The sequence below is a fragment of the Suncus etruscus genome, chromosome 1 (assembly GCF_024139225.1).
Source record: "Suncus etruscus isolate mSunEtr1 chromosome 1, mSunEtr1.pri.cur, whole genome shotgun sequence".
In the NCBI taxonomy this organism is placed as follows: domain Eukaryota; kingdom Metazoa; phylum Chordata; class Mammalia; order Eulipotyphla; family Soricidae; genus Suncus; species Suncus etruscus.
The window spans coordinates 169,917,144-169,941,683 of record NC_064848.1 but is presented as its reverse complement, the minus strand read 5'-3'; the positions used below and the strand labels follow the sequence as shown (position 1 = coordinate 169,941,683).

Here is a 24,540-nt window from a genome sequence, read left to right as displayed (position 1 = left end):
TGACATTTATTGTTCTACTATCTGATCATCTCATTTACTATTTTGTTGTAATAAGAAATATGAAGTAAAAAAATTATTGTGCCTGATAAAGGGGCAGGTTTGGTGGTGGTGAGGAAACTTGGGATTCATTGGTGGGATTGGTGTTGGAACCCTGAATGCCCACATGTCTGAAACAACTGTATTATGAACAACTTTGTAAAGCCTGGTGTTTAAATGTAAAATAAATTGTTGAAGAGAGGGGCAGAAAAAATAAAATGATTGAGGAGCCAGAGAAATAGCACAGCAGGATAAAGTTTGTCTTTCACAGGGAGGTCCCAGGTTTGATCCCTGCATCTCTGAGCCCTGCCAGGAATAATTTCTGAGAGCAGAGCCAGGAGGAACTTCTGAGCATCTTGGATATGGCTCAAAAAAAAAAAAAAAAAAACAAACCCAAAATAAATAAATAATTTTAAAAAATGCTGAAGATCTTGGTCTATGGCTCTTTTTGCCCTCCTCAGATGCTCACCTCTCCTAGAAAAGGAAGTTGGCCTGTCAGACCCAACTTGCCTTATGTACAGCCATGCTGAAATGCAGACACCACTGCCCACTCAAAGTGTGAATACAGGGTTTCTCACTAAACACTGCATAGGTCCAGGGTATTTCTCAGAACAGATATGATCCCCTTATGAAATCTCTGGATGCCATCTTACTTCCTTCTTCTATTGAAAACTATTTGCTGCTTGCTTGTTGTTGGGCCATACCCAGCGATGCTCAGGTTACTCCTGGCTTTGTACTCAGGAATTACTCTTAGCAGTAATTGAGGGACCATTAGGGATGTTAGGGATTGAACCCGGGTTAGCTGTATGCAAGGCAAAGCACCCTACCTCTCCAGCCACAACAGGCATGAAGTTTTAATTATATAGTTCTGTTAAATTAATGACACTCTAACATTCCTTATTTTGTTTTTAAGGGAACGAGGTTTTGATGGGACTTTTGGGAGCCATTCTTGGCTGTGCTCAAGGCTTACTTCAGGCTCTGGGCTCAGCAATTCCTCCTGGTGGAGTCTGGGAGATCATATATAGTACCAGGATCAGAACTAAGTTGACCACAGACAAAGCAAGAGCCCTATCTGCCATACTATTTCTCTGGCCTTTTAAATTCACTTTCCATGTGATATTTCTGTTGTTATACTTATGTTTTACATATAGCTCTAGAAAAATCCACATAAATATACTCAAGAAAATCTTGATTTTTTTAATATTGGAAAAATACATTGTATGGCTCTCCCAACTTAAAAATAAGAATTAATGGGAGAATATTAAGAAAAGTTGTAAACAAGTAAACCCAGGAAAAGGTCTGTTTATATGTACAACAAACTATGAAGAATATTAAAATATACAAGTAAAAGTTCAGACAAGGATGAAATTTTTGAGAGGTTCTTCTTCTTCTTACTTTGGTTTTTTATATCACACTTGGCAGCACTCAGGGGTTATTCCAGGCTCTGCACTCAGAAATCACTCCTGGCATGATCGGGGGACCATACAGGATGCCAGGAATCAAACCCAAATTGGTCTGTGCAATGCAATCACCCTCCCCACTATGCTATCACTCCAGACCCTTATAATAAAAATGTAAAAAGTCATAATAACCTGTTTTCAAGGCTGCTTTGGGTCCCTATGTACTCGGAAAGTCATTTCTTCCAGATTATTACTAAGAATATTGTTTTTTTGAAGTAAGATCTGATGTCCAATTATTTAGTGTTTTGGGCTGGAGTGATAAGATGTTTCTATTACAGACAACTGATCTGTATTCAGTTTCCAGCACCACAGATGGACTCAGAACCTGGCCAGCAGTGACCATTGAGCAGAGCCAGGGGTAAGTCCTGAGCACCACCGTGTGGCACAAAAATCAAACAATAATTATTTTTTCCCTAAACAACCCCTGGAACTCTAAATCAGGTCCGCCAGCTTAATGTGTAATTTTCCTTTTCACAAAACTTGAATAAAAGAACAATTCTCCCCAATTTTAAAGTAAATTCATATGGAAAAGAGGGACAATGGAAGTGAGGTAGAATGGGGTAGTGAAGTAGCATTGCAAGTATAAAATATTGGCAACTATTGTAAACGGATGACCTTAGCACAAATAGGGAAAATTAAGATTTTACTGCTAGATTTTTTATCTTAAAATTAAAACCAAAGTAATTTTTTGTTTTAAATATAGATGTTGGTTTATAATGATGAGTACATGAAATTTATATAATGTTGAAGTCAATGTTATTTCAGTAAATTTACTTTTTTTTCAGGTGACATCCAGCAATACTGCAGGAGTAATCCAGAATCTATGCTGAGGAACCACTCCTGCAGAGCTTGGGGGACTATAGAAGATGACAGGGCTGGAACCCAGATCAGCTGCTTGCAAGGCAAGTAAGTAGCCCTGAGGAAATAGACCAAAGGGCTAAAGTCCTTGACTGGTTTTGATCCCTGCCACTGCCTGGCCTCCTGAGCACCAGTGGAGATAAATAACCCTGGTATTTCCTAACAATACTAGTGAGGCCCTTCCCTTAAAAATAAAAACAAATAAACCACAGCAGAAATAGCATCTTTTGGATTCCACCTTCCACCCAAACTGGCTCATTAAGAAAATTGCATTGCACTCTGTATTTATAATATCATCTTATTATTTTCTTTTTTATATCTTTACTTAAACACCTTGATTACAAATATGATTGTAGTTGTATGATTTCATCATGTAAAGAACACCCCCCACTTCACCAGTGCAACATTCCAACCACCAATGTCCCAAATGTCCCTCCTCCCCACCTTCACTCCCACCTGTACTCGAGACAGAATTTCTACATCCCTCATTCATTCACACTGTTAGGATAGTTCTCATTGTAGTTATTTCTCTAACAGCACTCATACTCTATGTGGTGAGCTTTATGTCATGAGCTAGACCTTCCAACCCTCCTCTCTTTTGTCTCTGAGGATTATTGCAAAAATTCTTTCATTTTTCTTAAAACCCATAGATGAGTGAGACCATTCGGCGTTTTTTTCTCTCTCTGACTTATTTCACTCAGCATAATAGATTCCATGTATTATGCTATGCATAGGAAAATTTTATTACTTCATCTCACCTGACAGCTGCGTAATATTCCATTGTGTATTTGTACCACGTTTCTTTAGCCATTTGTCTATTGAAGGGCATCTTGGTTGTTTCCAGAGTCTTGCTATAGTGAATAGGGCTGCAATGAATATAGGTGTAAGGAAGGGATTTTTGTGTTGTATTTTTGTGTTCCTAGGGTATATTCCTAGGAGTGGTATAGCTGGATCATATGGAACTTGATTTCCAGTTTTGGGAGGAATTTCTATATCGCTTTCCATAAAGGTTGAACTAGACAGCATTCCCACCAGCAGTGGATAAGAGTTCCTTTCTCTCCACATCCCCGTCAACACTGTTTGTTCTCATTCTTTGTGATGTGTGCCAATCTCTGTGGTGTGAGGTGGTACCTCACAGTTGTTTTGTTTTGCATCTCCCTGATGATTAGTGATGTGGAACATTTTTTCATGTGTCTTTTGGCCATTTGTATGTCTTCTTTGTCAAAGTGTCTGTCCATTTCTTCTCCACATTTTTTTTTGATGGGATTAGATGTTTTTTTCTTGTACAGTTTTGTCAGTGCCTTGTATATTTTGGAGATTAGCCCCTTATCTAATGGATATTGAGTAAATAGTTTCTCCCACTCAGTGGGTGGCTCTTATATCCTGGGCGCTTTTTCCTTTTGAGGTGCAGAAGCTTCTCAGCTTAATATATTGCCATCTGTTAATCTCTGCTTTCACTTGCTTGGAGAGTGCAGTTTCCTCCTTGAATATGCCTGTAGTCTCAATGTCCTGGAGTGTTTTGCCTACGTGTTGTTTTATATATCTTAAAGTTTTCGGTCTGATATGGAGGTCTTTAATCCATTTGGATTTTGACTTCGTACATGATGTCTAAATTCAATTTTTTGCAAGTGGCTAGCCAGTTGTGTCAACACCACTTGTTGAAGAGGCTTTCTTTGCTCCACGCTCCACTTAGGATTTCTTGCTTTTTTTTTTTTTTTATCAAATATTAGGTGATTGTATGTCTGGGTAACATTCTCTGAGTATTCAAGTTTATTCCACTGATCTGAGGGCCTGTCTTTATTCTAATGCCATGCTGTTTCGATAACTATTGCTTTGTAGTAAAGTTTAAAGTTGGGGAAAGTAATTCCTCCCATATTCTTTTTCCCAATGATTGCCTTAGCTATTCTAGGGTGTTTATTATTCCAAATGAATTTCAAAAGTGCCTGATCCACTTCTTCAAAGAATGTTACAAGTATCTTTAGGGGGAATGCATTAAATCTGTACAATGCTTTGGGGAGTATTGCCATTTTGATTATGTTAATCATGCCAATCCATGAGCAGGGTATGTATTTCTATTTCTGCATGTCCTCTCTTATTTCTTGGAGCAGAGTTTTATAGTTTACTTTGTATAGGTCCTTCACATCTTTAGTCAGGTTGACTCCAAGATATTTGAGTTTGTGTGGCACTATTGTGAATGGGGTTGTTTTCTTAATGTCCATTTCTTCCTTATCACTATTGGTGTATAGAAAAGCCATTGATTTTTGTGTGTTAATTTTGTAGCCTGCCACCTTGCAATATGAGTCAATTGTTTCTAGAAGCTTTTTGGTAGAGTCTTTCTGGGCCCTTTTCAGCCCACTTCCAAGAGGTTTAGGAGACAGGACAGGAGACAAACACACACAGGCAGCACTCACAGTTTCTCACACTAGACCTGAGTTCTTGACATGCATTTCCTACAGCGCTCGCTTAAGCACCCACTTGCTGAGAGAAGGCTGAGTTTTGGAGGCTGCTTTCTGTAAGTCAAGTGTGAAACCTCCATTGCTTACTTTGCTGTTTCCTTCTTAAAGATGCCTTTAGTCTCAGGCCCGGAGAGATAGCACAGCGGCATTTGCCTTGCAAGCAGCCGATCCAGGACCAAAGGTGGCTGGTTCGAATCCCGGTGTCCCACATGGTCCCCTGTGCCTGCCAGGAGCTATTTCTGAGCAGACAGCCAGGAGTAACCCCTGAGCACCGCCGGGTGTGGCTCAAAAACCAAAGAAAAAAAGATGCCTTTAGTCTCAATGTCATGGAGTGTTTTACCTACCTGTTGTTCTATATACCTTATGGTTTCAGATATGATATCAAGCTCTTTAATCCATTTGGATTTTATCTTCATACATGGTGTTAGCTGGGGTCTCAGTTCACTTTTTTGCAAGTGGCTAACCAGTTGTGCCAACACTACTTGTTGAAGAGGCTTTCCTTGCTCCATTTAGAATTTCTTGTCTTTTTTTTTTTTTTTTTTTTCAAAACCTCGGTGATTGTATGTCTGGGGAACATTGTCTGAGAACTCAAGCCTATTCCGCTGATCTGAGGGTCTTTATTTATTCCAATACCATGCTGTTTTGAAAACTATTGCTTTGTAATACAGCTTAAAATTGTGGAAAGTAATGCTTCCCATATTCCTTTTTTTAATTATCTTTATTTAAACACCGTGATTACAAATATGATTGTAGTTGTATGATAACAGTCATGTAAAGAAAACCCCTCTTTACCAGTGCAAGAGATCCTCCCATATTCCTTTTCCCAAGGATTGCTTTAGATATTTGAGGATGTTTATTTTTCCAAATGAATTTCAGAAGTGTTTGATCCTCTTCTTTGAAGAATGTCATGGGTATCTTTAGAGGAACCTCATTAAATCTGTCCAATGCTTTGGGGACTATTGCCATTTTAATGATGTTGATCCTGGCAATACATGAGCAGGATATGTGTTTCCATTTCCCATGTCCTTTCTTATTTCTTGGAGCAGAAACCCTGCTCCAAGTTTTCTTTGTATAGGTCCTTTACATCTTTAGTCAGGTTGACTCCAAGATATTTGAGTTTGTGTGGCACTGATGTGAATGGGGTTGTTTTCTTTTTTTTTTTTTTTTTTTTGCTGGAGACAAACATCTTTATTAAAGATACTACCAAAATTTTGGCAAACATTTCAGAACAGATTTGTAAACATAAATGCTTCCCTTTTTAACTGGCAGCACTTTGGAAAAGACAACACGGTGATACAACACAACTTGGATCAACATCAGCTCAAAGTCCACACATTTTGACCGTATAACTTATGTTCCCACATGATAAAACAAGCGATAGTTCAAATCAATGTCAACAGATAAACTTCAGGAAATGAAAGTTTGTGCTGTTTGATGAATCACAGTATGTTATGGTTACATATATCCGTTCTTTTCTTATATTCCTGGCACCCAGGATGAAAAAAAAAAAACTTTAAATATACATTTAATGTAGGTAATAGCTTCTTTGCATATCTCTCTTCAAAAAATACTTTATAGCAGTATATAAATAGGTTCACCTACACGCTTCATCTTATAATTTTGCCCCAAAACTATAGATCTGTTTCATTTTTATAACATCAGTTTCACCCAACATGAATAAAGCTGACAAACTGTTGAAATGGAAATGCTTTTTTTGTCTTCCACAGTAGAAGTAGCTCTTGGACAGAAACAATTGACAATGACAACAATACAACCTACAGTAACACTCGTCAGTTGTTTAACCTGAGCGTTTGGCCTACTGAGAGTAGCAGCTTGTTTTCCTTCACGCATACTCACACCCACACCACCTCCGCACACACACACAGGTTGGGGACACGCTGAGACGCTGGTAGGCCATGGTGTGTACCCACTGCCTGAATCAGTGGGAAGCAGTGTAGCTAATGATCAACCACACTATGTACATGACTAGCAAACACCTTAAGGCATCCATTGCAATGGGGGTTAACCTGCAGGGTGGATTCATCGTCCTCGATCAAGTCAGCCTGCACAGACTTTGGTGCGTGTGCATCCACACACAGACACTCTCACACATTTCTATTTCGTAACCCTCCAAAACAATGTTTTCATTTTTTTTTGTATTTTGTGCAAATTTCTAAATATTCTACCATTTAAGGCAAAGAGTTTGCATTAAGAAACGTCAGAAAATAGGCTTATGTATATCCAAAAGCACTTCACTTTGCACATTACTGGTTTGTTTCTTTTTTTGTTTTTTTTTTTTAAACACACATGACTTTGAAGTGTGGATATTGGATTCCCAATATCCTTAAAAAAAATCACTTTATGACAAGCACAGTTTTTAAAGAAAAAGCTGATCTGAACTCTAGATACTGTACTCATACCAGTATCAAATAAAGAAATGATTTCCACTGACAACCACAGTAGGTGTGGGAGGGGAGAAGATGGGATAGGAAGGGTCCCAAAAAGCAGCTTCAAAAATACAAGGAAGCAAAGTACAATGGAAAAAGGAAAAAGAGAAGTAACTCAAGTTTACTAATACTGAAACTTTTAACAGGTAAAGTTTCACTTTTTAGAATCTTAGAGCAACTCATTTGGAATTCTAAATAAATAAGCATAAGTTCATTCACATCTTCTGGTCCGAGCGGGGCTCTAGTGCCGTGTCTCTGCTTGCTGCTGGTCAAATTCACTTATTAGTCTTTTGATGTGAGCCAGCTTGTTATAAAGATACTCGCATCTGTATTTTTCTTCATGGTAATTGGGACTCGACTGCTTAATCTTCTTATATTCTTGTAAGACTTCTTCGTGAACGTTCTGATACTCTTTCGAACCTGGAGAAGTTTTCGCTGCGCGTCCAGTTTGATGAATCTCCTGGCTACAGTCTCCATCCTGGCATGCAAGGCCCGGTATTCATCATACTCTGCATTGAAGTCGTTCTTGTAATTCTGCCTTTGCTCATAGGAGACAATAGCGATATATTTTATCAAGTAATCTGGGAGTTCGATGGTCGAAGAAGGTTCTGTGGAGGCAGTAAGATCCTCTTTAACTCCTTCACTGGAGTCTGGACTGGCATTGCTGAGCTTGGCAATTTCCTCTTCTCTTTCCGGGTCCTCTTCTGTTTCCTCGATGGTCTCAATGTCATGCTTTTTCATTTGGTCCTTTTCCTTGTGTTTTTTAGACTTCTTTTTGGACTTCTTGTGAGACGATGAATGATTTTCTTCCATAGGCTTTGGACACTTGAGGAGATCAGAACCAGGGGCTAAGTTTTCCAGAGAAGTCCTAGAGGTATATTTGTCTTGCTGGTCCTCATAGATACTACCGTTTTGACTAAAACTGTCAAGTGGCAGGTCTTGAGTCCCCCGGCCTTCTGGAGTGCTGGGGGAATTGGAGTTGGAGTTGACAGTCTGGGGAGGGTTAGAGACGGGCAGGTGGGTAGAAGGCAGTGGTGGGGGGCTGGGAATAGCAGCAGCTGCAGGGGGTGGCGGAAGTCCCGCAGCCAACTTCTCACTGGTGGGATTCAAGTGGCCATTCAGCGTTGGTGGCACTCTGTTTGTCAGGTGAGAGATCCGAGCTTTCTTACTCATCAAAGGGTCAATGAAATCTGAATCTAGGGACCGTTTCTGAGGAGAAGATGCAGTGTCTCTACTGGAACACACAGGAGATTCTGAGCAGCTGGTGCTGGCAGCATTCTGAGATGGATTTAGTTTTCTAGAAAGTGTTGACTCTAATGTGCGTCTGTCTAATTCACTGTATCCTGGCCAATCTCTCTGAAGCTCTTTAAACACATAATCCTTTAAGGTATAGGAGAGGTCCTTAGGGTTCAGATTGGCTACCTGTTGCAGAATTGCTCCTAGGGAGTTCTTGTCTTTTTGATTGACACCATCTTTCTGCAGTCGTGCCAGTAACTCCGGTTTCTTGTAGGCCTTCAGTGCCAGTAAGTGGATCACCCTGTCCCTATAAGGCCTCTGGGAAACACTGCTGCTGCTGTGCATCTTTCGAATCGTGTTTGCGGGGTTCATGGGGGTTGACCTCTTCCTTTCTGGCACTGCATCTGAAACAGCTTGAGGTGCCTTCCGAATCTGCACTCTTTTCCCTACATATGGTCCACCGGGTTTGATAACTTTTGTGCTTCGGTTGCGGGATTCCTCTTCTGCCTGGGTCATTCTTTCTCGGGTCACCTGATATGAGTCATTTGTTGCACACACTGTAATTTTATCTTGTATAAATCCCAGGCAATTGAGCTGAGATGCTCCAGAGCTGGCAAGTAAGACAGTGGCTAGAGAATGTTTGCTGGATGCAGTCGAAGCTGCCTTGAGGGTTGTCTTTACCCACATTTGACAAGTAGAAATTAAAGGTATGCACTTCATTGGAAGGGTCATTTTTGGGTATTTTGACAAGCCCTTGGAGCCCTTGAAACTGAATCGAAGGTCGGAAAGGAGTTAAATTCTTGTGGCGCTGGTAGGTCTCGAGCGCCCGGAGCGCCGTCTCGGTGAGCTTGACGTGCAGCACCGTGACGCGGTCCTGCCGCCCCGGGCGCCCGCACGACAGCCCGTAGCGCTGCTCCTCCCGCAGGCCGGCCGACCCCCCCGCCGCCATCTTAGACTCCCTCCCGCGGTGCCAACGCCGCCGCCGCCGCTCGGGCTCCGGCCTCCACTGCGGCCGCGGCTGCTCGGGCTTCTGCCGCCGCCGCCGCCGCTCCGGCCATCCCGCGGCTGACGTGCTGTCAGAGCCGACGCGCAGTCCGACCGCCGCCGGCCGCCGCCGCCGCCGCCGCCCCGCCCCGCTCCGCCCTCCGGGGTTGTTTTCTTAATGTCCATTTCTTCCCTATCATTATTAGTATATAAAAAAGCCATTGATTTCTGTGTGTTAATTTTGTAGCCTGTCACATTTCTATATGAATCTATTGTTTTTAGAAGCTTCTTAATAGAGTCTTTAGGGTTTTCTAAGTAGAGTATCATGTCATCTGCAAACAGCAAGAGCTTGACTTCTTCCTTTCCTATCTGGATGCCCTTGGTATTTTTTTCTTGCCTAATCACTATAACAAGTACTTCCAGTACTAAGTTGAAGAGGAGTGGTGAGAGAGGACAGCCTTGTCTTATACCAGAATTTAGAGGGAAGGATTTTAGTTTTTCTTCATTGAGGATAATATTTGCCACTGGCTTGTGGTAGATGGCCTTAACTATTTTGAGAAAGGTTCCTTTCATTCCCATCTTGCTGAGAGTTTTTTTTTTTCAATAATGAGTGTTGGACCTTATCAAATGCTTTCTCTACATCTATTGATATGATCATGTGATTTTTATTTTTCTTGTTATTGATGTTGTGTATTATGTTGATAGATTTATGGATGGTAAGCCATCCTTGCATTCCTGGGATGAAACCTGCTTAATCATAGTGAATGATCTTCTTGATGAGGCATTGGATCCTGTTTGCTAGGATTTTGTTGAGGATCTTTGCATTTGTGTTCATCAGGGATATTAGTCTGTAATTTTCTTTTTTGGCAGCATCTCTATCTGGTTTTGGTATCATGGTGATTTTGGCTTCATAAAAGCTATTTGGAAGTGTTCCCTTTTTTTGTTCAATTTTATGAAAGAGCCTGGCCAGAATTGGTAGTACTTCCTCTTGACATGTTTGAAAGAATTCATTAGTGAATCCATCTGGTCCTGGGCTTTTCTTTTTGGGGAGACATTTGATTACCGTTTTAATTTCCTCAACAGTGATGGGGGTGTTTAGAGATACTACATCCACGTTATTCAACAGTGGAATGCTATAAGAGTTCAAGAATTTATCCATTTCTTCCAGGTTCTCATATTTTGTGGCATAGAGTTTCTCAAAGTAGTCTTTGAATACCCTTTGAATCTCTTCAGTATCTGTAGTGATCTCCCCCTTTTCATTTCTGATATGGGTTATCAAGTTTCACTCCCTTTCTTTCTTTGTGAGTTTTGCCAATGGTCTATCAATCTTGTTTATTTTTTTCAAAGAACCAACCTCTACTTTCATTGATCTTTCAGATTGTTTTCTGGGTTTCCACTTCATTGATTTCTGCTCTGAGCTTTGTTATTTCCTTCTTGTCCCTATTTTTGGTTCCTTTTGTTGATCATTTTCTAATTCTATAAGCTGCATCATTAAGCTATTCAGGTATGCTCCTTTTTCCTTCCTGATGTATGCTTGCAAAGCTCAGTACCGCTTTTGCTGTGTCCCATAGATTCTCTTAGTTTGTGTCTTTATTATCATTTGTTTCCAGGTTAGTTTTGATTTTCTCTTTGTTTTTATCTCGGACTCACTGGTTGTTAGTAGTAGGCTGGTTAATTTCCAGCTGCTAAATTTTTTGTGCCATGTCCCTTTGTAGTTCAATTCTAATTTCATAGCCTGTGGTTAGTAAAGGTAGACTGCAAAATTTCTATCCTCTTGATTATATAGAGGTATGTTTTATGTGCCAGTATGTGGTCTATCCTGGAGAATGACCCATGTATGTTGGAAAAGAATGTGTATTCAGGTTTCTGGAGATGGAGTGTCCTATATCTATCTACTAGGCCTCTTTCTTCCATTTCTCTTTTCAGGTCTAGTATATTTTTGTTGGGTTTCAATCTGGTAGACCTATCAAGTGTTGACAGGGTCGTGTTAAGGTCTCCCACAATTATTGTGTTATTATTGAAATCCTTTTTCAGATTTGTCATTAATTTTATTAAACAATTTGCTGGTTTCTCATTAGGTGCATATACATTTAGAAGAGTGATTTCTTTCTGCTGTACATATTCCTTGATTAGTACAAAATGTCCATCTTTGTCCCTTACAACTTTTCTAAGTATAAAGTTTGTGTGATCTGATATTAGTATGGCCACTCCAACTTTTTTAAAGGGAATTGTTTGCTTGGAAGATTTTCCTCCAGCCTTTGATTTTGAGTCTATGTTTATTCTGACTATTCAGGTGTGTTTTTTGTAGGCAGCAGAAGGTTTAATTCAGTTTTTGATCCATTCACCACTCTGTGTCTCTTAGTGCATGCATTTAGTCCATTGACATTGAGAGAGATAATTGTCATGGAATTTAGTGCCATCTTTGTGTAGAAGTTTGGTGTTTCTGTTGGACTGTCTTGTCTTAAATTAGTCCTTTTAGTTTTTCTTTTAAGGCTGGTTTTGAGTCTGTAAAATTTCCTAGCTGTTGTTTATTGTGAAGCTATGTATACTTCCTTCAAACCTGAAAATGAGTTTTGCGGGCCCGGAGAGATAGCACAGCGGCGTTTGCCTTGCAAGCAGCCAATCCAGGACCTAAGGTGGTTGGTTTGAATCCCGGTGTCCCATATGATCCCCCATGCCTGCCAGGAGCTATTTCTGAGCAGACAGCCAGGAGTAACCCCTGAGCACTGCCGGGTGTGGCCCAAAAACCAAAAAAAAAAAAAAAAAAGAAAAGAAAAGAAAAGAAAAGAAAAGAAAAGAAAATGAGTTTTGCTGGGTGTAGCATTTGCTAGGCGAAGCATTTATTTCATTGAGTTTTGTTACTATGTCCCACCATTGCTTTCTAGCCTTGAATGTTTCTGGTGACAGGTCTGCTGTAAATTTCAAGAATGCTCCTTTGAATGTAATTTCCCTTTTTGATCTTGCTGCTTTCAGAATTCTATTTCTATCTGTGGGACTCATCATTGTGACTAGGATGTGTCTTTGGGTGTTTCTCCTAGCTCTCTTTTAGCTGATACTCTTTGGGCATGCAGGATTTGGTCACATGTATTCTTTAGCTCTGGTAGTTCTCTGTGATGATGTTCTTGACTGTTGATTCTTCCTGGAGATTTTCTTCCTGGGTCTCTGTAACTCCAAAGATTCTTAAGTTGTTTCTGTTGAATTTATCAAAGACTTCTATTTTCATCTGTTCACATTCTTTGAGTAATTTTTCCATTGTCTGATCATTTGTTTTAAGGCTTTTTACCAATCTCTTCTGCTGTATGGAGTTATGCATCTCATCTTCCAGCTCACTAATTCTATTCTCAGCTGCTGTTATCCTGTTGGAGAGGTTTTCCATTGAGTTTCTTAATTCATCTACTGAGTTTTTCAGACCTGTTATTTGACCTGATATTTCAGTTTGAAGTTTTCTAATTTCTATCTTCATTTTCTCTGGATTCTTATTAGTGTTCTGTTCAACTCGATCTATGCTTTCTTAGAGTTCTGTGAACATTCTCCATATTTCTTCTCTAAACTCCATATCTGAAAGACTAACTAGGTGGTTGGCCATTGTCAGGTCATCAGAGTTGCCGTCTTCATTCTCTATGCCTTATGTTGGTCTGCATTGTTTCCCCATTGTTACACTTGTATTGTGGGTTTTTCTATGTGTTGTGGTTGCATTCATTGGCTCGGTATGCGTGGCTGCGAAGTGAGGTGGAGAGGCATTGCTCCTCTGGCTCTATCCCTTGTGATGGTATGACTCACCTCAGAAGAAATGAGCCCTCAGGGGAAGGATGCCAGAGAGGGTCAAAATTCCCAGGCTGCAGCAAGCAGAGGGAAGCCTCAAGATGTCTGCTGTGCTTAAGAGGCCCAGCAGAGTCAGCTATATCCACAGTCTCTGGGCAGGGATGATTCACCTCAGGAGAAGCAAGCCCTCAGGGGAAGGATGCTAGAAAGAATCAAAATTCCCAGGCTGAAGCAAGCAGAGGGAAGCCTGAAGATATCTGCCATGCTTAAGAGGCCCAGCAGAGTCAGCTATATCCGCAGTCTCTGGGAAGGGAAGGACCTTATTATTTTCTTGCTAGCTTCTTGTGGTGGCAATGGTTTCAGGGTGGGAGGTGGTGTTGAGGAATGCTGGAGGACCCCATGACTACTACCAGAGATTTTCTGGCCAGCTGTATATGCCTGACAGCACAGGCCTGGTGCTTGGACGTACTGATAAAAATACAGTGCTGCTAAATCCCAGTGCTGATCAAAGGCCATCAGGACCATCTCAGAGGTGCTGAGGACTATGAACATGATGGGAACAAATCTGGGGCCTCTGCACAAAATGCATGAGGCTCACCACTCTGCATTCTCTCCTGGTTCCTCTTTTTACCTTTTATGTCCATTACCAACTATGTTTTTTTATGTCACTTGCCTCATTTCTCTCCTCCAACCATCCCTAGAAATTGCACCTCTAAAAAGCAGGGGCTGGGGTTTCCTTGTATGCATCTGTACTTAGAACCCAGAAAGCATATGGCAGACAGATAAGCTCAGCAGGCACTTACCAAATTAAAGGAAGGTCTAAGGAAGGAAGTTCCTGCCATCACAGGAACAATAAATCACTTTCTGAGATTTATGTTACATGCTCCATTTAGGAGCCAAGACAACTTGAAAAGCTTCAAAATGCTTAAAAGTTGCCTCTATTTCATAAGTGGTGGATTTTAGGTATAAAATCAAAACTTCTGAGTAAATTAAATGCTCCTTTCACTAGCTTTGGAGCTTAAATTTTTTTTATTGCTGTTGTTCAATGGTAAAAGAAAATACTAGACTCTGATGGAGGCTGCCATGTTAGAACACAGCATGCATAAAACCTTATCACTGAGAGTATTTAAATCACAGTAACTAAAACAAGATTTTGTTTGTTTGTTTGTTTTTTGAGCCATGCCCGGTGATGCCCAGGGTTTACTCCTGGCTATGTGCTCAGAAATCGCTCCTGGCAGGCTCAGGGAACCATATGGCATGCCATGATTGAACCAAGGTCTGTCCTAGATTAGACACATGCAAAGCAAATGCCCTACTACTGTGCTAAAGCTATCGCCCTGAAACAAGATTTTTAAAATCCTTTTTTTTTTTTAATTAGAAAAACATTTTTTCCAGCAAATGTTCCTGTGACTCCATGATATAAAACTGATAATAATTTTAAAGGTTTACATTATAAGAGAGTACCTCACACCAGGCCTGTGCTGCCAGATATATACAGCTGGCCAGAAATTCTCTGGTATTAGTCATGGGGTCTTCCAGCATTCCTCAAACCACCTCCCACCCCCAACCATTGCCACCACAAGAAGCTAGCAAGAAAATCATAAGGTGATATGATAAAGCCAGAGGGTGCAATGCAAGTTTCTTAATAAGCCAGTTTGGGTAGATGGTGGAATTCAAAGTGTGCTATTTCAACTGTGGTTTATTTGTTTTTATTTTTAAGGGAAGGGCCTCACTAGTATTGTTAGGAAACACCAGAAACTCTGCTTTTTTAAATAAGAAAATTAAAACTTTGATAGGAATTTAAACAGTACAGTTGCTGTGGAAGACACAAAAAATTAAAAATATGATCCAGCAATTCCTCTACTGGTATATACTCAGAAAAACAGAAAATAGGACAGCTATGTGTACTTTTATGGCAGGTATATTCACAATAGATAAAACCTGAAATCTAAGACAGTAGGATAAAATGGAGTCCATCCCTAAAATGGAATAGTATTCATCCATTAATGGAAAGAAATGATGGCATAGGCTCTAGAAAGAATGAATCTTGAAACCATTATGCTAAGTAGAGTAAGCCAGTCACCAATATAGATAAATCCCTTAACTAGGATTCCTCTTAGATAGGAGGAGGCCAAGATGTGGGTGAAAAGAGAAGGGAAGGGAAGTCACCATAAGGGTTGCACAGTTTCACTTCTGAAAAATGCATAGAGCTCTGCAGACAGAAGGGTGATGAGTGCAGAGCAAGAAAAACACAGTCACCCCTGCACTATCCATCTACTCACACTGGCAAACATTCATCATAGGATGCCTTTATCTACATGGGAAAATGAGGAAACCATCCCACGAGCATCATCTGAACATAGTAGGAGTGGAGATAACTCAGAATCATGGCCTAGGGGTGGGACAGGTCCACACAGATCCACTCTCCTCTGCATTGGCACTGAATCGCTCATCCCCATGATCCCCACCATATCTCACTATTAACCAAACCTTGTGCTGACCCTCCAGCACACAACAGAGGTAATCGGATGAGGAACTGTGTACCAGAGGGGGACCATAGCTCTAATAACAGCCCTGCGAATGGTGGCCCCCTGAAACTATGTGGGTGCTACTTGAATCCCAACCTCCAGGGAAGATGGCTTAGCACAGACCCTTTGCCTCAGCTGACAAGCTCAATAGCTTTGCTTCCCTATCTGCTCACTCTCCCATTCCATCCAGGAGTCAGAACACATTGGCACATCCCAAAGGCAGAGCTGATTGAAACTTTTCTGTGGCTGCTGAGGAACACATTGGCCTGTGCTTGGGGAGAGGGGATGGGGGTCAAGGTTAGAAGCCTTTCCTAGACTTGGTGAAGGGTCTTGTCTAATTGTGGATGGAGAGGCCCAGGCATCTGCTCTAAACCTACTTTCCCTGCTGCCCACACCCATTAGGCCCAAGCTCTGGAGTTGGACACAATGTAGGACTCTATTTTATAGACTCTGATGCTACTGAGGCCCCCCTGGAACTCCCAGTCCAAAGCCAGAAGAGAAAGAGGCTCATGAAGGAGAAGGCTGAATTGGACCTCTGGAGTGGGTCAGGAAGGAGGGCAGGCTCCACCCTTGGTTTCCAGATTTCCCCACCAGTTCCCTCAGGAGGCAGAGCAGCTTGTGAAAGAGAGTTATTATCAGTGATTCAGTGACTCAGTCTTCTATTTTTTGAGTAAACTGACCTAGTTCCCTAAGTCCCTGGTCAAGATTCTCAAGAAACAAACTCCCAGCTCTTAGATACTTCTCTCTCATGTGACGTCCTCACAGGCCACCTCTTATAACAGCAGCTCAGAACCCAGATTTCCATGAGACAGAGAACCACCAACTCCTCAGCTCTGTGCCTGCAGCTGGTCACATCAGGAGAATGGGGGTCAGCCTACTCTCATGGGCCTTCCTGCTCATTGTCGTCACCCTCACCTCAGGGGCCAATGAAGGTGAGCACTGTGGCTATTTCTTTCCTCAGAAATGAGGACTCGGTTTTGGCAGGAGGATGGGCTACTGCAAAAAGGTAGGCATGGTCCTGAAGAGGTTGTCAGAATATTCTTGTAAAACAGCCCTTATTTCATTATCAGCATTCTCTCCTCCACTCGAGGGGGACCCTCTTTTTCCTCCTGCTGGAGATGACCACCACCCTCAGTTATCTCTTTCTGGAGTGCAGCCTCCCTGCCACAAGAGAACAGAGCAGAGAGAAAGTAACTTCCAGCTTCAGAGTTTTTCAGCTTTCTGCTCAGCAGCCTCCTGGTGTGGCCAAGAATCTTCACTGAGCATAAGCCAGGAAAGTGGAGACTCCCAGGATCTATCTACCTGCAGGGCTGAAATTGGTCTTACAATATTTAAATTAGATTTTGAATATGGGAAGCCAAGCTAGCCTGAGAACCAGTCTCCCCCCAGATAACTTTAGCCTGGGGAGACCAGGGATGTTGTTCCATTTAGACAGTGCCTGAACCATTCTTCTCAGGAGTTCCCACTGCTGGGCAATCCTCTGCTTCTGTGAGGGTCCTTTAAGTCCGAGACTTTGTTTTATTAATTTCTCTTCTTTTCCTATGGATTCAACCATTAGTCCCCCTTGCATGCAGCAAGTTCTCGGTAAAAGCCTGTAGGTTATACAGAGGAAGCATTAGAGGTGAGAGTTGGGGGTGTTCTTTTTTATTTTTATTTTTTATAAATTCTTTATTTAAACACCATGATTACAAACAATTGTAGTTGGGTTTCAGTCATAACAAGAACACTCCCCTTCACCCATGCAACCTTCCCATCACCAATGCCCCATCTCTTTCCTCCCATTCCCTGCTTGTATTTGAGACAGGCTTTCTACATCCCTCACTCACTGACATTGTTATGATAGTTCTCAGCATAGTTATTTCTCTAACTGCACTCACCACTTTTGTGGTGAGCTTCATATCTTAAACCGGTCCTTCTGGCCCTCATCTCTGGGAATTATTTCAATGTCTTTAATTTTTCTTAAAACTCATAGATGGGTGGGACTATTCTGTGTGAGAGTTGGGGTGTACTAACTCCTTTCACTGCTGCTTCTGCCTGAGAAGCCCTGTGCATGAGGCTGTATTCTGGGTGAAAGTGGTTCAGCTGGTTATCCTTGGAGACAAGTTCTCAGAAATGTTTTTCTTGAGCTGAATGTCAGACAGATTCAGATGGAAACTGGGAAACCCTCATCTAACATCCCTGCCATTAAAGAAGAGGGCTGAGTGAATGGGAAGGTTAGAGAATAAAGACAACCAGAGAGTCTTCACTGTTCTCCCCAGATCCAGCTCCTAATCCTATGAGAGTTTTACATTACAGGATCACTGCTTTCACATAGGAGTGAGCTATATCTATATAGGTCGGGTGAGATCGTCATAAAAAGGAACAGTAATGCAGAATGGGACAATTGCTCTACAATGAAGTGGATTCCAATGTGAAGTCCCTCATTCAACCCAAATATTTGACAACTCTATCTGTGCCCATGTCCATTATCCAATGCTGGGGTCATAAAGTAATATCACCTCTGGGTGACAACAACTCAGGTTTGATCCCTGGCATACTATATAATCCCCCAATCCTACCAGGAGTGATCCTGATTTCTAAGCCCTGAGCATTGCCAGGTATAGCCTAAAACCAAATAAATAGCTTGATGACCACATGGGGTATTCCTTACCCTTTGTGTAAGGCCCCATTTTCTTTGTGTATTTTACACCTAGTATTTAGATGCATTTAGGGGAGTCTGCTTTGTCTGGAAGATCTACTACCAACAATGTATTAAACCATTGTCTTCACCCAATTCTGTTTTTTAGAAGTAAAGGTATGCATTCTTCAGTGGGAAGCAACAATTCAATTTATGTTTTAGCTTTCTCCAGGCAAAGCAATCATTTAAAGAATGGGATATAGCAAACAAAAAAATTCTTCAGTCAATGTTTTAATTTTATCTGAAAATCTACAGAAATTTCCAGTATTATTTTTTTTACCACTTTTTATTGAATATGGTCAGTTGGTAAAATTGAAGTTCTTTCACTCAGTACAGAATCAAGACTCCATTCAAGCTGCTGTGGATGATTCTGCCTCTGTTGAACATGCTCCTAAGTAAAATGTTTCTGAGATCCTTCAAATGGAGACTCCTACTCCTGTCCCTCTTGAGTTTACTTGTGATATGGTACCTCAATCACCATCATTACAATGTAATGGGAAATGGGAAAATTGAATATACTCCTATGAATATGAACCAATTTACAGACAAGACTTCTGCTTCACACTTCGAGAGCATTCAAATTGCTCTCACCAAAACTCTTTCCTTGTCATTCTGGTGGCCTCACTCCCCTCAGATGTGAAAGTCAGACAGGCTATTTGAGTTAGTTGTGGTGAAAATAAATCTTATTTTCAAGGTTCTTACATGTACAAGGTATGTACAAGGTTCTTACATTTTTCTTATTAGGCCAGCAAGCTGAAAGGGATATTAAAGTGCTAGCGTTGTCTTTAGAGGATGAATATCAACTTTATGGAGACATAATACTACTAAGATTTTTTAGACATATATAATAACCTGATCTTGAAAACAAGTATGGCTTTCAGGTGGGTAAGTAAATTTTGACCTAATGTCTGTTTTCATCAATATTTTCATCAATGGTGAAGTATCTTTTAAATTTAAACCACCTAGAAAGCTTTTCACAGGTTATCCTCTAATTCATAATTATTCCTATAGAGGATTTTACAAAAAAACAAAAACAAAATAAAACAAAACAAAATAACAGCCTATATTCCACACTTGGATTATCCTTTCAGTGTTCCCTCCCTATTCCAGTGGATTAGGTTAAATAATATCCAGAGATTTGGTCCCAAGTATCTATGAAATGATGAGATATGTAAAACCCATCAAGTTCAAAGACATTTAAGTTGGGATCTGCTTAAATTTATTGAAAGTGGACATTCATATTTCAGAAGACACAAATCTTTTCTTTCTGTATAGAATTCATTTTGATATCTGTCAACTCAGTCATGTTATTGTAGCTCATAGTTTTTCTTCTAAGGAAATTACCATATTTTCACAGGTTATATTAAGGAATACCTCATGCAATTATTAATTTAATGTTCTATCAAAAGTCTAGAAAAGGGCAGAATACTTTGTGGAAAGTGTTAAAAGTTGGTACTATAGGGGCCGGAGCGGTGGCGCAAGCGGTAAGGCATCTGTCTTGTCCGTGCTAGTCTAGGACAGATCACAGTTTGATCCCCCGGAGTCCCATATGGTCCCCCAAGCCTGGAGTGATTTTTATGTGCATAGTCAGAAGTAATTCCTGAGCATTACCGGGTCTGGCCGAAAAACCAAAAAAAAAAAAAAAAAAGAAAGAAAGAAAAGAAAAGTTGGTACTATAAAATTCCAAAGCAGGGACTGGAACAATAGCACAGTGGTAGGGCATTTGCCTTGCATGAGGCAGACCCAGGACGGACCTGGGTTTGATTCCCGGCATCCCATATGGTCTCCTGAGCATGCCAAGAGTGATTTCTGAGTGCAGGGCAGAAGTAACCCCTGAGTGCTCCTTGGTGTGACCCCCACCCCCACCCCAAATCTCCAAAGGAAAACTCCTTGGCCAATCTCTCTCTGTGTTGGTTACTGAAACTCTAAGAACTTATAGACTGGAGACATTTTCTTTGTGATTTGACAAAAACTAAGTCAGGCTTTTAAAAAAGTGATATTCAAGTCAATTGAACATAAACTTTTGGAGATTTTTTTTGTTAATAAAACCAAACAAAATAAAATCAATTTGAGCCAGAGAGATAGCATAGTGGTAGCATTTACTTTGCATGCAGCAGACCCAGGACAAATCTGGTTTCAATTCCCCACATCCCATCTGGTCCCCCAAGCCTGCCAGGAGCAATTTCTGAGCGCAGAGCCAGGAGAAACCCCTTAGTGCCTCTGAATGTGGTTGAAAAACCAAAAAGAAAAAAAAATCAAATTAATGTCATTCTATAGATCATAATTTCTTATGGCTTGCACTGAGTAAACTTATTAATCTATAAAACAATGTATGATTTAAATCATGGAGCTATTTAATGAGCTAAGGATTTTTGTATCTATCATAGAGATCACCAAATTTAAAAAAATATAGTGTTTTTGGGCCCGGAGAGATAGCACAGCGGCATTTGCCTTGCAAGCAGCCAATCCAGGACCAAAGGTGGTTGGTTCAAATCCCGGTGTCCCACATGGTCCCCCCGTGCCTGCCAGGAGCTATTTCTGAGCAGACAGCCAGGAGTAACCCCTGAGCACTGCCGGGTGTGACCCAAAAACAAAACAAAACAAAATAGTGTTTTCTGTAAAAAATTATAACTAAAATTATATCCCCAACCCAAAATAAATACATTTTATTTAATATAAAAATTAAGAAATATACTGAAATCGAAGTTCAGAACAAGAAACACCAGAAGATGAAGTTCAAAGGAAAGGTCAGCATTTTGGAGAACTATAACAGGAGTGTGTGGGAAAGAAGTGGTAACAATTTATCACCTTGAAGCTGTTGTGAGGTTATCAGTAGGTTAATGTTAGTGATTTTTGCACACAGGATATATTTTACACAGATGATCCAAGTGGTGTTTTAAGAAATAACTAGCTTGGTGAGTAAAGTAAATTCTAAAATTGGCTTTGGAATTATTTCTAGAGGCTAATTCTTTATAAATGCCCTCATAGAAGAAATGTAAAGACAAAGCATATAAATGTGAAACTCAGAAAGGAATCTAGAAAGGTTTGTTAATTCATATATAATGAAATGGATCAATTTTTTTGTTTTGTTTTGTTTTGTTTTTGGTCACACCCGGCAGCGCTCAGGGGTTACTCCTGGCTCTACACTCAAAAATCGCTCCTGGTAGACTTGGGGGACCATATGCGATGCCAGAATTCAAACCACTGTCCTTCTGCATTCAAGGCAAACATCCTACCTCCATGCTATTTCTCCGGATTCATTTTTATAAAGGAAATAAGTTTCTTTAAAGCAACATTTACCCAAAGTGCTTGACTAAATAATGCCTTTGCATGCCCTTTTAACCCCAGCAGCATTAATTAAAGAAAAAATTCTATGTCTAGAATATTTGCTATAAAACAATGATATGCTACAGAAGAGGAATTGCTTTCTGCTTTACTTTTTAGTGATAACAAAAAATACAGTGCTCAGGTGATCATGGGGGTGCAGAAGTCGGGAATTCAAACTCAGGTCTCCTGCAAGCAAAGCATTAGGTCCAGCCTATTAAGCTAGTTTCTTAGCTGTTTAATGATAATATTTAAATATTAAAGTGATCATATTCTTTTTTTGAGGGGAGGAAAGGGACCACACCCTTTTTTATTTTATTTTGTTTATTCTATTTTTATGGTGTTTTGGGACATACCTGGCAGGGCTCAGGGGTTATTCCTGGCTCTGCACTCAGAAATTGTTCCTGGCTTGGGGGACAATATGGGATGCTGGGGATCAAATCCACATTCATCCTGGGTCAGCCACATGCAAGGCAAATGCCCTACCACTGTGCTACTACTCTGGTCCCTTTATCTCTCTTTTAAAAAATGTTTTAATTTCCAAAAATAAAATCTCTGAAACTTTTAATACTGTCTCATTAGGAAAAGCCAGTCATTGTTTATATGTGACTATTCAGTATTGGTTCTTTAAAACATGACATAGTGAGGTTTTAGTAAAATTTAAAAATCATTCCTGAATTAGAAATTTTAAATTAGAAATCATTTTTAATTGAAGACTTTCTAAATAGTCTGATTTCTTGTTCCAAAAAGCCCAATGTTTGAATCACCATGAGATACAGTTGCAAAAAAAAAAAAAAAAAGACATCTGTGGCCTTTTGCTTCATGGCTGTCTTTCTCTGCCATGTGCTCTCTCTGCCTGAGCCAAAGCCAGAATTGTTTTCTTTATTCAAACCAACTCCCAATCCTAGGAGAGGAAAGGCTGAGTCAGACACAAAAGTAACTACCCTGTGGTAGTTTTACATATCAAAGGAAGAGGTTACTGGGAAGAAGTTGGGGAAACACCTTTGTTTAGAGTTTTAGCTAGGTTCACCTTACAATTCTGCAGAACAGAGAATTCATCAGCTGAACGACTTTTTACTTGTTTGTTTGTTTGTTTTGGGTTTTGGGTCACACCCAAAAACATATATAATTTAAGAGAGAAATGTTATTGTCATTTTGTTTAGAGAAGTTTATGGAAAGGAACTCGGATGTTCTAGATTTGTATTACAATGCTTGGTATAAGAATGTTTAAGAATTTTCAAATTAAGTGTATCTGCAGAAAAGTTCTAATGTTTATGTTCAGAGGGGTCTATGAAAAAATTTTGTGATATGTATAAGATATGGCAAAAGCTGATTGTTTTGGGCCTGGAGAGATAGCACAGCAGCGTTTGCCTTGCAAGCAGCCGATCCAGGACCAAAGGTGGTTGGTTCGAATCCGGGTGTCCCATATGGTCCCTCCGTGCCTGCCAGGAGCTATTTCTGAGCAGACAGCCAGGAGTAACCCCTGAGCACCGCCGGGTGTGGCCCAAAAACCAAAAAAAACCAAAAAAGCTGATTGTTTTGAGAATGATGTATACAATTTAAACTTCAATGCTTTAAATTCTGATTTGTTTGTTTTTTGTTTGTTTTTGGGCCACACCCATTGATGCTCAGGGGTTACTCCTGTATATGTGCTCAGAAATCGCTCCTGGCTTGGGGGACCATATGGGACACTGGGGAATCGAACTGTGGTCCGTCCTAGGCTAGCGCTTGCAAGGCAGACGCCTTACCTCTAGTGCCATTGCTTTGGCCCCTTAAGTTCTGATTTGGAGTTCCTGCCTCTGGCAAAGAAAAGTAGAACAAAACTTTTGTAACTTTTCTCAATTTTTGTTTTGTTTAAAATAAAAAAGGTGGAAATGTAAGGTGAACCTAGCTAAGACCCTAAACAAAGGTATTTGCCCAACTTTCTCTTCCCAGTAACCTCTTTCTTTTATATGTAAAAGCCCACTGGATAGTTATTTTTGTATCTGACTCAACCTTCCCCCTCCTGGTATTGGGAGTTGGTTTGAATAAAGAAATGGCAGTTTTGACTTTTGGTGGGAACAGAGGCAGCATGAGGCAAAAAGGCCATGAAGTGAAAGCAGACTGACTCTGATGAATCTTTTCATAACTAACTGATTGGTATTATTTGTAATTATAATATAATAATATTATTATACTCTTGTATATTTTTATTTTATGCAGAACCAGGTGCAAAACAGGTTTACTGTTGCTACTCCTTCTTGGCTAGGAAAATCCCACTTCGTATTGTGAACGATTATTTTCGAACCAGTGAACAGTGCCTAATGCCTGGGATCATGTAAGTACAGCTCTCAACATCCATCAGGTTTGAAAGCCAAGAAAGCTAGAGACAGAAGGGTGGGACTGAGGGTGAGGGAGTGGGCAAAGGTCCCCACTGATAGAGTGGAAGAAGGAAAGTGGGGCTGCCTGGTGGAGCAGTCACTGTTTCCTGGGAATCAATGAGACTGGCAGTGAGAATGAGAGCTCTCTTTGCAGAAGCCACAAAGGACAGAAAATAGCTGGGAGTTTCCTGCTCAGAGGCATAGTGTAGAGGGATGCCTGTTTTATAATCTGATCTTCTTGCTCCACAGCTTCCAAACCAAAAAGGGGAAACTCGTCTGCACTGAGCCCAAAGAAGCCTGGGTGAAGGAGTATGTCCAATACCTGAACATGAGAAGACATAGAGTCTAGTATGGAGTCCTTCAGACCAGGGATGGGTACAAGAACCATAGATGGGCCTCCTTTCCTATACAC

At 40.6% G+C, this 24,540-nt stretch overlaps 1 protein-coding gene and 1 pseudogene across 1 annotated transcript; one reads left to right on the top strand and one right to left on the bottom strand.

The window, feature by feature from the left end:
* Positions 1-6,951: 6,951 nt before the first annotated feature.
* Positions 6,952-9,523, bottom strand: LOC126006245 (RNA polymerase II elongation factor ELL2-like). The gene is given in 3 exon segments (XM_049771619.1): positions 6,952-7,686; positions 7,689-9,123; positions 9,125-9,523. Coding segments are annotated over 3 exon segments (1,941 nt in total). The 5' UTR covers positions 9,443-9,523; the 3' UTR covers positions 6,952-7,498.
* A 9,285-nt stretch (positions 9,524-18,808) lies between these two features.
* LOC126006913 (UDP-GalNAc:beta-1,3-N-acetylgalactosaminyltransferase 1-like) lies at positions 18,809-19,834 on the top strand (annotated as a pseudogene).
* The last annotated feature ends 4,706 nt before the right edge of the window (positions 19,835-24,540 follow it).